At 39.6% G+C, this 14,294-nt stretch overlaps 1 protein-coding gene across 3 annotated transcripts in view; it reads left to right on the top strand.

Annotated features, from left to right (window-relative positions):
- The window catches only part of LOC308083326 (retinoblastoma-like protein 2), a 30,617-nt gene extending 22,913 nt beyond the window's left edge, over window positions 1-7,704 (top strand). For all 3 annotated transcript variants that reach the window (XM_080425611.1, XM_080425609.1, XM_080425610.1), the window contains 4 exons: window positions 515-578; window positions 990-1,150; window positions 2,429-2,659; window positions 4,311-7,704. In XM_080425611.1, coding sequence (XP_080281737.1) covers window positions 515-578; window positions 990-1,150; window positions 2,429-2,659; window positions 4,311-4,535 — 681 coding nt within the window. In that variant the 3' untranslated portion in view covers window positions 4,536-7,704. The remainder of the gene's footprint in view (window positions 1-514; window positions 579-989; window positions 1,151-2,428; window positions 2,660-4,310) is intronic.
- Window positions 7,705-14,294: the final 6,590 nt, after the last annotated feature.

The raw sequence follows: 14,294 nt of genomic DNA, 5'->3' as shown, positions 1-14,294 counted from the left end.
AGCTTAGGCAATTGGGTTACAAAATCGTGGGATTTGAGCTTGTCGATCTGATACTGATACCTTTGCTATTTTTTTTATCTTGAAAACTAACAGTTTTGGACATATGAGGTTTCCACCCGGCAGAGACGATAACTTAGTCCTGTAAGAAGTCAGCAGCCAATTTACCAAATAAAGCAATATTCCTGTATTAAAGTGGTTATTTGTCACTCAGAATATATTGTGACCACCTTTTGGCTTCTGACCCGCTAGGCCGCTACTTGACAAACATTGCTTTATTCAAGTTCTAAGATGCAGACTTTCACATGTCAAAAAGATGGCTTATCATATCCAGCTAAACCAGCCATCGTTCAGATATTGATTCTGCTACCGTGTCCATGCTGATTTGATATGATTAACCACTTTCGACCTGGCATCACTATTTTTGGCATGTTATTGTACAACAAAAAAAAAGGAATTTCCCAATTTAAAACATTTGCGAAAATTTACAGACTCACAATGTATCGCCTTTCCATAGGTTTGCAGAAATGTGTTGATTTCAAGAAGAGTTGCAGAGAATTATCCTGCTGGGCCCAACAGCAGTAAGTATTGTAAAGTACTTTTACCCCATGTAAAGCGTCTTTAGGCACTTAGAAAAGCGCTACAGTATATACATTTGAGATATTATTATTATTATCTTCATGGCACTTTTCTGCATTGCAATTTGGTAAGCCATTCTGGATAAGAGCGTCTGCTACAGTAAATGCCTGAATTGGACAAAATTGTCACAAATAACCATACTGTATTCCACGGTCCACTATATTGCTATCAGCATCTCAGGACAAGATTTTATGGAATGTATTCACTACTGTATGTTTTACTTTTAAAATGTTGTTCTCAGCATTTTTTCTTTTTTATATTTATTGCAAAGCACATTATAAATTACATTATAAATTACTATACCTTCAAGTTCAGGAGCAATTCCCTTTTCTTTGTGACTACAAATAACACAGACAGCAGAGAGAGCTTTCCCACTCCCGACACTCCATCCAGGCATTCTACAGCTGACCAGGAGGAGAGAGGAAACCTCATCTATTTCTACAACAATGTCTACATATCACAAATAGAGCCATTCGCCGTTCGCTTTTCCCCAACTTCTCAAGCCACAGCTGGGGTAAGCTTTCTGTCTTAATAATAATAATAATAATGATAAATCTGAAGAGGTTTTGTGCCAAACTTATTCAACATTTTTCAAACATTTTTGATATTTTTTCAAGAAGTATTCATAAATAGCCGGTGCACAAGCTGTGAGCTTATGGACCTGCTATTTTTGAATAGCCAGCATACTGTATAAATGATTGTGGTTAAAGTGATTGTGATGCTATATTAAGTACTTTCGCTGGGGACCCCCTGACCCCCCCCCCCACTTCCCCCCAAGGACCCCTGGACCCCACTTTGAGAACCACAGGTGTACAGTACAACAATGTATGCTAGTTGAATTGTCTGCGAGAAGCAAGCAGCCGAGCGTGTGTGTTCAGTCAATGTTCCGTGGGATAAATAAAACGGTTTACAAATGATGTTGTCAAAGGACACACATTGCTGGACCTGGGCCATTGGTTGTAGTTGAGGAACACATCTTAACCGTCTCTGTGGATTCCATTCAATTAAACTTTATCAATCCCCCCCTGCGGGCGCAGTTGATATACAGGCAAACTAAATGCTTTAGACAACAATTAGTCAACAGACATAAAAAACACAGAGAGAGAGGGAGCAGAGAAATTGTGGCTAGTTGAGCGCATCAGTCCACTCAGGGCATGTGGTTTCTGTGAAACTTAGGACATTGGTTCTCAAAGTGGGGTCCTTGGGGGGGTTCCAGGGGGTCGAGTGCCGCGCTACGAGCTTGTACATCTGCTATTTTTGAAAAATCGTTGAATATATATATTTTTTAAATGAACATTTGTAACTGAAATCTTTGCTTCTGGGGGTCCCTGGCACAACATATTTTCAGATGGGGGTCTGCGGCCAAGTATTGATCAATTTGGGGGTCCTTGACGTGAAAGTTTGAGAACCACTGACTTAGAAGGCCATTATGTCCTGGCAACCATAGTCATCCCAGCAGCACAAAAACATACAAATTATCACATTCAATCTGGGAACACATCTCTGTTTGATTGATTGATTTCTTTGGCTATTCAAAAATAGATTTTTTTTTGAAAATACGCGACGCGTTGTGAGCTTGTAGATCTGCTATTTTCAAACATTTTAGTACTTTTACTTTTGGTACTTTAAGTACATTTTGACACCAATACTTTTGAACTTTTTTTTAATTCTGGACATTTACTCGTAACAGAGTATTTCTACATTGTGGTATTGATACTTTCACTTAAAGTAAAACATTTGAGTACTTTTTCCACCACTGTTTGTAATATTGCATGTGCTCCTCTGTGCGCAGGAAGGCACTCCTCCCCTGACTCCATTCCCCAGACAACAGAAAGGAGCTCCTCCAAGACGCCGTCCTTCCAGAAGACACTCCCTCTACGTAACACCTTTAAACACTGACGTCCAGCCCTCTATTCCGTCCGGCCGCTCTGCTCCACCCAGCCCCTCCGCTCCGTCCGGCCCCTCTACCTCTACCTACCCACGAGTTGCACTCAACTACTACTTCTGCAGCAGCCCTTCTACGGTCAGTGCCACACAGTACAGATGTGCCCAAAAAAAAAAGGAAAATGTTTTACTTAACCCTGCAAGACCCGGATATATTTCTACTTGCAAAAAAAATGTTTCAACCTTTCATATGGTGTTGTAGGAGTATTTTGGAGAGGAAAATATAATGTTTTTAGAAAAAAATAGTTTTCGAAGGTTTTATTGAAATGTTGTAATATTACAACATTGGGTCTAACAGGTAGCAGAATTTCCTATAGGCCATTTTTACTCACTGTCAGAATAACATGGCAAATGTCTATATACTTCACTAAAACAACTTACGGGTTCATTTATATGGTTATGGTTTATTATTTGGCCTCAGAACAGTATACATTATGAATAATATTTGGCCTCAGAACAGTACATTATGAATAATAACATCAATAAGCCATATTTTTAAGATTTTATTTTATTTTAGTCGATGTCCACATCACTCTCTCCATTCATTACAATATCCAACACATCCCTTGCAGTGAAGCGAGCCTCTCTCCTTGATTGTGGCATTCTGAAATGAAAATAAAGACATACCTTTAGTACATTAGTAGCACATCTCACTGCAGGTACATATTTCACAAGTCACACAAAACTGTCTGGCCAACCTTTTGTGCTTTGCTTATCCTCACAAAGGCTAATCACCACTGATGGTGCTTAGCCTAACAAAGGGATTGAGGATGGCTGTAAATGGGCAATCCCCAACACCCATCACATGAACAATGATGAGAGAGTTTTAACTGGGCGACTCCCATATGAACAATTACCATACACTGATTGCTAATCACAAACATTACCAAAATGTTTTGCTAAAACATTATAGGCAATGAAATGTTATAAGCTAATGCGGTATATTTGTCTTCGAGTACAATTGGTTACACAATACAAATTGGTATGTATATGCGTGTATATCTATCTATCGATATAGATATATATAGATATAGATATAGATATATATAGTAATGCATGTGGGGGAAATACACATATAACTGTATAAATGTATTGTGAAAACTAATAATACTCCACTCCACTCCACTCTGCCAGATGAACAGGTGCATTGCTATTTGCTACCACCATGACCCAATGTTGTAAAAATACAACAAGTATAAAGCATGCTCTAATTTACATTTGGGGGATATCTTTCACAATAACAACATATGTACATGTTCTAGACATTCTAATGATCACCAAAAAAAATATTACAGACATTTTACTTACTTTTTTGTGAGGAATCCTGTCCAGTGAAAAAGAGATTTTTCTTCCTTCAAGGATTTTCAAGTTGTGACATTTCCTGCCTCTGTGGGGGGTATTTATATGCAAATATCCTGGCCAACGACATTGCAAGACTAAACAATAGGAACCAATGTTTAGGTGAAACAATAACAGGAAAACAAATGATTTATACACTTTTTTTGATAAAATACAAATGTTGTATTATTACAACAGCGGGTCTTGCAGGGTTAAGTAAAAGTATCGATACTGCAAGGTAGAAATACTCTGTTACAAGTAAAAGTCTGGAATTCAAAATTTACTTGAGTAAAAGTACAAAAGTATTGTTTTCAACTGAAATTGAAAACATGAAGGCAAAAATCTAAAACTATAATAATAACCATGCTTGCTCCCACCTCCGTCCCATGCAGCGCCTGCATGAGATCAACAACATGCTCAAGGCCAGCACCAGGAGACGCTCTGCAAGGCCGCTGAAGCGAGAGGAAGACGAGAACAGAGAGGAGCCAGAGGAGGGCGTTCCCGCTTTGAAGAGGCCCTGCCCGCTTCGTCCTTCAGCCTGGCTGACCCGCCTGGAGACGGTGGTCACCGACAGGGGCCAGATTCGGAGACAAGGCCAGGACCAGCTAGACGGCTAGACAGTTAGAAGGTGCATATTGCATAATAATAACTGCAAAAGTACACACTGAATGCATACAGTATGTCAGTGGTTCTCAAACTGGGGTACAAGAACCCTCCGAGATAACTTGAGGGAGTTTCAAATGTACCCATTACCAGTTTGTAACTATGAGAGTGTTCAAATGGAACCAAATGGACCCTTATTACGCGTCTGTGTGGTTCCATTTGCGTGTACGCTCTCAGAGTTATGGGGGTCCTTGAAATAAATAAAAAAGTTTGAGAACCACTGCCTGTTTTGTGCATTGTTGTCTCGGATTTGATTGGAGAAACAATGGGCAAAACAGTGATATTTTGTATTTATTTTTTTATTAAGCTTTTGCAGATACAGGCTTTATGAAAAAACATTCAAAGAACCTATCACTGATCTGCAGCTGCTCAGTCAGGGGTATATATAAACTGAATGTTTGATGATTTAATGTCCTTGAGCTTCATGGGATTACTACAGTCACATACTGAGGAGGTGTTTGCTCAGCCTCTTCTTAAAGGCATGAATACTACTTGATGTAATGTCTCCAACAACCAGAGGGGGAAGGCTGTTCCATGTTGTTATAGCAGAGTGGAGAAAGCTCCTATAAAGGTGTTTGGTGTTTGACTTGAGGATGGTCAGGGCGTGGCTTGGTAGTACCCTCCGGGTGATACGACCTGGGATGGGAGCTTGGGGTAGCAGTGCTTCGAGATCCACTGGACAGCTGGGAGTGTGCATCTTATAAAGAACAGTTGTTGCTGCAACTGGTCGACTGTGCATAATGTCACTCCATATACTCCCACTTTTATTAGAACAACAGCATTTTTGTAATATTATGCTTCTTTTACTACAGTAAAGATATTGTGATATATCTTTGATCTGTTTCGATCTCACTTATACCTTAGATGTCAGATTTAAATGCTTGTTGAAGTTTCAGTGTGAAACTGAAGTATATATATATATATATATATATATATATATATATATATATATATATATATATATATATATATATATATATATATATAGTGTGTGTGATCCGATCCCTCAGATTTTTCACATTCCAGCCTGATTGGCGAATTCCGAACATTTCTGGCCCACACTAACCTACCTGACCTGGCGGAGACCTGTGCAGCAGTTTTTCTAGTTGAGCACTGGGATCTGAGAATGGTGATGTTGTCTGTATGGTCAGTTCAAGCTACTTAGGTCATCGTTACTGTCTTGCTTTTAGACTCTTAGGAGGACCCTGTTTTGGGGAAATAGACAAACTTCTATACAACAATTTGAAGATTCATTTTATAAAGTTAGTGACATACATACTAATAGAGGAGAGAGAGAGAGGGAGAGGGAGAGGGAGAGGGAGAACACTTCCATTCATGTGTGGCGTTACCTGGGACAGTTTTAGAGTCTCTGAATAGAGGGTGTGAATCATTCTATTTCACCGTTTTTCAGGCGTTGCAGGCCTAAAAACAAACTACTCGTCTCAAAGAATCTCAGTCGACTGAGGGGTCCCCAACAGATGATTTCAATCATTGACTTTGACGAGGCAGCCCGAAATAAAACTCATTTTGTAGCTATGAGCTTAGAAACCATTTTTAGATGATGTATTTGACCGCCAACCCCCATGTCAAAATATTTTGTTCCAGAGACTCATCCCAGAAGCAAAGATATGAGTCAAATGTTCTTTGTATATTTAAAGATTTGCGCAAATTTTCACAATTAAAAAAAAATGTGCAGATCTACAAGCTCATAGCGCGGCACTCGGTACCGCGCTATGAGCTTGTATATCTGCTATTATTTAATAGCCAAAGTGTTAATAATGGTTAAAGTGGGTACACAGATGCTTTCCCGGTTTTAATGGATGTAGAGAGAAACCAAGCAGAACAGAGCAAAGACAGATGGAGACATTTTTAATTTATACTATTGTATAGGGCGGAAGTGGCTAAGGGAGGTATTGTATAGAGTGGAAGCCTTGGAATCTGAAGGTTCCCGGTTTGATCATCCACAGCTCCTCCTATAGCTACACGGGTCAAAGTGTCCTTGAGCAAGTCACTGAACCACTAACTGCTCCCCATGAGCAGGTTTGTGCCTTGCATGTTTTCCTCTGCCACTGGCGTGTGAATGTGTGTGTGAATGGCTGAATGTGAAGTACATTGTAAAGCGCTTTGGAGAAAGGCGCTATATACAAATGCAGTCCATTTACCTTAATACTGTACCTGTCTAGCTGTCTTTGACACTGGCAGTTACATCTGAATGTTTTGCAATCATTTTAGTCCAGGGGTCTTTAACAGGGGGCCTGGGATCCCTAGGGGGTCCTCAGAGTTACTACAGGGGGGGGCCGCCACATCTTTGTGCGATGTGATCTTTTTTTATTATTACATTAACCACTTAAACCCTAGCACACCATTCTGAGGAGAACTTTAGCCAAAAATAGCAGATCTACAGGCGTTGTGAGCTTGTAGATCGGCTATTTTTGGCAAAGAGGTATAGGTGTAGAGGGAAAAAAGAGCAGACCAAGTAAAAAAAAAAAAAGATCTGAAACACAATTTTATACAATATGTAGTGTGTGTGTGTGGGGGGGGGGGGGGGTGCCTGCTTCATCTCTCTCAGCTAAGGGGTCCTTGGCCTGACATTTTTTGAAGACCCCTGTTTTAGACAAAAGCTTATGGGTAGTTGCTTTGTAAATCAGAATGTATAGCTTTATTTTTAGTTGTCTGCCATTTCGGTAGACCAATCAATGACTTTGTTGTTCAACAGAAAGTCAGGTGTTTTTTTCTGGATGTAAAAAAACATGTTGATAAAGTGCACTATTTAATAGTCCACCGTACATACAACATCACATTAAGTTGTATTTCTCTTAAGTACCCTAATGGTAGAGTTACGATTCTACTGTTTTTAAATGTCTAATGTCACATTTGGTAATATTTGGTAATCTGGAAATATCTGGCAATAGCTAAATAATTGCACCAACCACGCTAAAGTATATTCATAAACTTTAATTTTGCTTTTATTTTGTTTTGTTTTTCGTCATATGCTGATATGATGTCATGATGTCTGTGCCTTTCGGTCACGACTACAAATATGTATTACTATAATGCAATAAAAATTGTTTTAAACAAATATGAGGTTACCCTTTGGAAATAAATGAGTAAATACTAAATGTCTCTTTCGGTGTCTTCATATTGTAAATAAAAACCTCTTTCAGAACGTCTCAGAACATGCAGCCATGCCCAAGGTTCCATAATACGACAATGACAAATAATTTGTTGATCACATACTCATAGCCCGACTTATTCACAAAGATGAGAAAACACCATTTGAACAACACTTACATAACATACTGTTAAGGAACTATCCAATTTATACATTTTATCTATTATTAAACCATAATTGATTTTAATAAAATAATCAATGTTAAAACATCAAATATAGATGTGGTTAATCAGACTAATCCATTTGATTATAAAAAATCTAATACAATTTAAGCGTTGATAGAAAAATATGCCTCAATGTATCGATTACTCAAATAAGTAATTGATAGAAGACAATGGATAGTTGCAGCCCTACATTCACAACACCAAGAAACTGAAACCTAATACGTCCCTCTTTTGTTCTGGTGTCAGACTGGTGAACTGGAAGTTGATTCATTCCGGTGTAAAGGAATCAAAGAGATAGCCTATGATTAAACATGAATGTGTTTATCTTGCCATAACCCAACCTAACTTTTCTGATGGTGCAATTATTACATCCTAGATAGATCAAGTTTGCTAGTTCCAAAAATGGAGAGAGAGAGAGAGAGAGAGAGAGAGAGAGAGAGAGAGAGCGCGCGCCTCTGGTTAAATAATATTAATTAATGGAGGCAGCAGGGTAGGGCAATGGGACTAATTAGCCATTAAATGGTTAAGTAAATTTTTTACTGACACCACTGGGAAAATAAATGGCTTAATCTAACCAAGTGACTGCATTCCATAGCCCTGCCTCTGTTTTGTCTGTTATAAAAGCTTATTACACGGTTTGGTTGAATGCTCGATTCTAATTAGTAGAACCTGGCTCAGTGAATCCCTCATAAAGTTTATATCAGTGGTCATCAAAGTGGGGTCGGCAGCCTTAAGCAGCCTGCTTTACAGTATTCTGTGTTACATTTTGTCGTTACATTTTATTTTCATTTTTTATTTGTGCCATTTATTTCAATCTGATATGGAGCAACACCCACAGTGTGCTGGAATTCTTCCTCAGAATTAATCTCATCCGTTTTAAATGTCTAGTCTGCCTTAACCCATTAAGACCTGAGGCCGATTCTACAAATGTCTTCTAAATCCTAACAGCTTTCTGAAAAACATTTGTTGCTATATCAGTGGTTCTCAAACTTTTTCATGTCAAGGATGGAGGACCCCCAAAATTATTATGTATTTGGCCGCGGACTTGCATCTCAAAATATTTTGTTCCAGGGACCCCTAGAAGCAAAGATTTGATTTAAAAATGTTTGCTTTAAAAAATGTATTCAAAGATTTGTCACAATTTTTCAAAAATAGCAGATATACAAGCTATGAGCTTGTATATCTGCTATTTTTGAATAGCCAACCAATGTGCTATATATATATATAGCTAAAATCTAAAATGACACAGATGCTTTCCCGGTTTGAATGGGTTTAATATAAAAGCCTATTCTGTCCTACAGTACAGGCTGTACTAGTCTTGTGCCATTTGTCGCATACTTTACAATACAAACCCTCCTTTATGTCCTGACCTTTCTGTCACTAAATGGGCGGGAACGGCACCGGATCCACCTAACAAAATGGTTGTGCCCTACCGAAGGGCGCTAATCCCACCACAAAGTTGTATGCACCCGTGCGAAAGTTCTATGCACCCGTGCGAAAGTTCTGGTAACTATGACCCCCCCCCCCCCCACACTTTGATACCCCCAAGTGGTGTAAAGTGACTAGTACATTTACTCAAGTACTGTACTTAAGTACAATTTTGAGGTATTTTTACTTTTGTGGAGTATTTCCAATTTTCAGTACATCTCAGATGCAAATATTACAGTATACACCACTGCAATTATTTGAAAACTTAAGTTACTAGTTACTTTGCAGATATAAATTATTATATTATAAAACATCCATTAACCACTTTAGCCCTATTTTATACCTGGGCTATTTGAAAATAGGAGATCTACAAGCTCACAACGCGTCGCGATGTGAGCTTGTAGAATGCGCTATTTTCAAACATTTGATGCCAATACTTTTGTACTTTTACTCAAGAAACATTGTGAACACAGGCCTTTTACTTGTAACAGAGCCTTTTTATATTGCGGTATTGCTACTTTTACTTAAGTAAAACATTTCAGTACTTTTTCCACCACCGCCCCCCCCCCCCCCCCCCCCCAGTGATTGACAAACAATCTCTCTTCAGTGTTTTATCAGTAACCATGTCCTGGCATGCTACGCCAGTTAATTCTCAACCAACTGTTGCTTGGCAAGCAATCACAGAGAGGGAGGTCAGGTCTGGCAAACAAAGGCCTGGAAGACGATACGCAGGTGCCGGCGAGCCACTCAGCAGGAGGTTCAGTGGTGGAAAGTAACTGAGTACATTTACTTAAGTACTGTACCTACAGTTTTGAGGTACATTTACTTTACTAGAGTATATGTCAATTGTTTTATACTTTAAACTTCAACTCCACTACGTCTCTGAGGCAAGTATTTTACTTCATTACAATAATTGAATAATTGACAGCTTTAGTTACTAGTTACTTTGCAGATTTAGATTATCATGACACAATATACATGAACCAATTTAGCCATATATATACTTAGGATACTCAAAAATAGTCACTGTTTAAGCTCACAACATTTTGAGTACTAAAAGTATATTTTTAGGACAATAATGTTATACTTTTACACAAGACATATTTTGAATACAGGCCATTTACTTGTAACAGAGTTTTTCTACATTGTGTTGTTGCTTCTTATATAAAAATCTGAGTACTTCTCTTCCACCACTGAGGATAAAGTCTGGACGTTGTCATGGGGAACAAGGAGCACCTGCTGCCACAACAAGGCCAAGAAGTGATTACGGTGGCGACCCTTCTGCTCAGTCTCTCCATACGCCTCCAGACATTCATCAGCTCAGCAGCCTTAGTACATTTACTCAAGTCCTGTACTTAAGTACAGTTTGGAGGTACTTTTACTTTACTGAAGTATTTCCAATTGTCTATACTTTTACTTCTCTACTCCACTACATCTCAGAGGTAAATATTGTGCTTTTACTCCACTGCAATTATTTGAAAACTTTAGTTACTAGTTACTTTGTAGATATAAATGATTACATTATAAAACATACGTTAACCACTTTAGCCCTATTTTATACCTAGGCTATTTGAAAATAGCCGATCTACAAGCTCGAGATCTGCTATTTTGCTATAGATCTACTATTTTCATCTGCTATATTCAAACATTTTAGTACTTTTACTTTTGGTACTTTAAGCTACATTTTGATACCAATACTTTTTTTACTTCGACTCAAGTAAATCTTGAATTCTAGACTTTTACTTGTAACAGAGTACTTCGTCTTCTACATTGCAGTATTGATACTTTTACTTAAGTAAAACATTTGAGTACTTTTTCCACCACTGTTTGTGTCCCGCCGTGTGCCAAAGACCATGGGGTGCAACGCCAGCCGGTCCGCTAAAGTAGTGGACCCCGCAGACAGGCCAGAGGAGAGGCCAAAGTCGTCCGGCTCAGACAGACAACAGGCCACTGTGGAGGAAACCGACAGCACGGCCAATAATAAAGATAAAGATGAACGACCGGTGGAGTCCTGCTGTGAATGAGGGGCCATCTTTTACCGTGTCCCCAAAAAACTGCTGTTCCGGGTAAGAGATCTGCTGAACTACATTAAAAAAATGCTATCTGGTGTTAACTTTACCCCAAAACGTACTGTGTCGACTAATCCTATGTGCTTTGTTGACTGGGGGTCCCCCAGGGGTCCCGTACTTGTCTCACAACGCGTCACGTTGTGAGATTGTAGATACGCTATTTTTGTCGAATGTTCTCCCCGGAATACGGACGCTAAGGTTCATGTTAGCCTCGTTCCCAGCCTCACTCATCTGCGAAGAGAAGAGCCTGGTCACGACCCAAAGCAGAGAGTGTCTCGGAAGTCCTGAGTGGACAGGATTTCCGTCGTACGTGTTTCCCCCGGAAACAATCTTTTTTGACCAATCACAACACTTGTTTCATTCACGGAGAATGTTAACAGATCTGTAAAGCATCAACGTAATTTCCTTGGTCGGTACCTTCCGCCAAATTCAACCAGTTCCGCCTAGACAATCAACAGCCCAGGTCTTGCCCAGCGTGGGTTCATGTGGTTAAATATTATACCTGAACAATAATCAATATTGACCAATGAAATCTATTTCAGAACATGTAGGCTACAGTGTTCAAAAACGACACAGTTACCCGTTTCTTTTCTCCCTCAAATGTCACTCAAAAATAATGTTTTTGATGAATTTACTGCTTCGATTTAACCGCAAAGGCTGCGACTCCTTCGCTCTTTTATCAATCCTATCAATGGAACACAGGGGTACAGTTCACACATGCTCTGTTATCAATCCTATCAATGGAACACAGGGGTACAGTTCACACATGCTCTGTTATCAATCCTATCAATGGAGCACAGGGGTACAGTTCACACATAAAACAAGCAATTTATGGCCATCGCCTTGGGGTCACTTTGATACGATCACCTCTATAACTTCAGCACTGCTTCTGTCTGAAGCTGTTTGACATGACAAATGGGCTTTGTGTGTACTGAGACGTGTGTGTGTGTGTGTGTGTGTGTGTGTGTGTGTGTGTGTGTGTGTGTGTGTGTGTGTGTGTGTGTGTGTGTGTGTGTGTGTGTGTGTGTGTGTGTGTGTGTGTGTGTGTGTGTGTGTGTGTGCAGATTGGCCTGTCCAGGGTGACGGAGGGCCTGCCACCAGGAGGAGGCTACGCTGCACAACTGTCCATCAACCCCCCTGTGTCATCTGGCCAGCCGTGATACATACAGACAGAGACACACACACACGCACGTGAACACATGAGTGCGCAACATGCAAACACACACACACACACGCACGCACGCACGCACGCACGCACACACACACACACACACACACACACACACACACACACACACACACACACACACACACACACACACACACACACACACACACACACACACACACACACACACACACACACTATAAATGTTTATGGTTCCAAGAAACTATTTTGTGATAAATAAACCCGTTGAAGAACTTTGTGCTGAAGTGTGATTTCATTTTGAGTTCTAAAGTCTCTATACCAGGGGTCTACAACAGGCGGTCCAGGACCCCTAGGGGGTCCTCAGAGTTACTACAGGGGGGCTGCCAAATCTTTGTGGGATGGGGATTTAATTTTTTTCTTTTTACTTTAAACCATTTGAACCGTCACATCCCTATTCTGGGGGGAACATGAGCCGAAAATAGCAGATCTACAAGCTCACAATGCGTCTATGAACTTTTTATACTTTTTGTTTTATAATCTCTGGGAAGGAACCCAATCTCTACTGTAAAAGAAAATCCTCAGTGTTAATTTAACTCTGGTTGTGTACAAATGTATCCATTTGGATTCATTTGTACACTGTCAGAGTTACAGACCCCTGCAAGGGGCAGTGGTTGAAAAAGTACTCACATTTTGTACTTAAGTAAAGTAAAAGTCCGGAATAAAAAATTAACTTGAGTAAAAGTACGAAAGTATTGGCATCAAAATGTACTTAAAGTATACTAAAAGTAGAAAGTACTCATTATGAAGACTGTCCCATTTCACAGGTTTCAAATGTATAAAATGTATAAAAAATTGCAGAAAAAAATGCAGATCTACAAGCTCACAACGCGTCGCATCGTGACGTGTTGTGAGCTTGTAGATCGGCTATTTTCAAGCTGAAGTGGTTAATGTATGTTTTGTAATAATAATCCAAATCTACAAAGTAACTAGTAACTAAAGTTGTCAAATAATGATAGTAAAAGTAAAAGTTAAATAGAGTAAAAGTAAAAAATGTGCCTCTGAGATGTAGTGGAGTAGAAGTAAAAGTAAAGAAAATTGGACATACTCAAGTAAAGTAAAAAATACCTCAACATTGTACTTAAGTACTGTACTTGAGTAAATGTACTTAGTTACTTTACACCACTGGTAAGGGGGTCCATTTGTCTTTGTTTGCTTCTCAAAAACCCATCACATCTCTAATTTCCCTCCGCCTTGCACACCTCTTATCCATGCTGGTAGTTCCAGCCTGCTCTTTTCAAAGGCTTTCAAGTGCACTGCAGGCTTGTGGCAGAGTCTCCCATACAGTAAGTGTCTTGTATAGGCACCACTAGCTGGGCTCCTGTTTCAAGCATCAGTGGGTTTACCTCCCAGCTCTCCAACAAGACAACATGCTCTGCAATAACACAGAATCAAATCTGCTGTTCATTTTGGAATAGATGCAGGCGGTGCTCTCGTTATATTTGCCAATAATTAAGCACTGCCAACAAATGGCATAATAACATCTTCCAGTTTCTGAATAGTTCCTGTGTTTTGCCAGCAGGGGGCTTTTTGACCAATATTGGCTGCGGTTCACCCCTACCACCACCAGGGAGCAGAAGTGATCTTTATCCACATTGGATAGTAATGCACATCAGAGGAGGGCCAGCTCCATTTGCTGAAGACATTTAATCTGAAATATAGGTTGTAAGTTT

This window comes from Gymnoscopelus braueri (assembly GCF_963280865.1).
Source record: "Gymnoscopelus braueri genome assembly, chromosome: 1".
Classification (NCBI taxonomy): Eukaryota; Metazoa; Chordata; class Actinopteri; order Myctophiformes; family Myctophidae; genus Gymnoscopelus; species Gymnoscopelus braueri.
The sequence above is the reverse complement of the archived record's forward strand: the minus strand, read 5'-3'. Positions and strand labels throughout refer to the sequence as shown.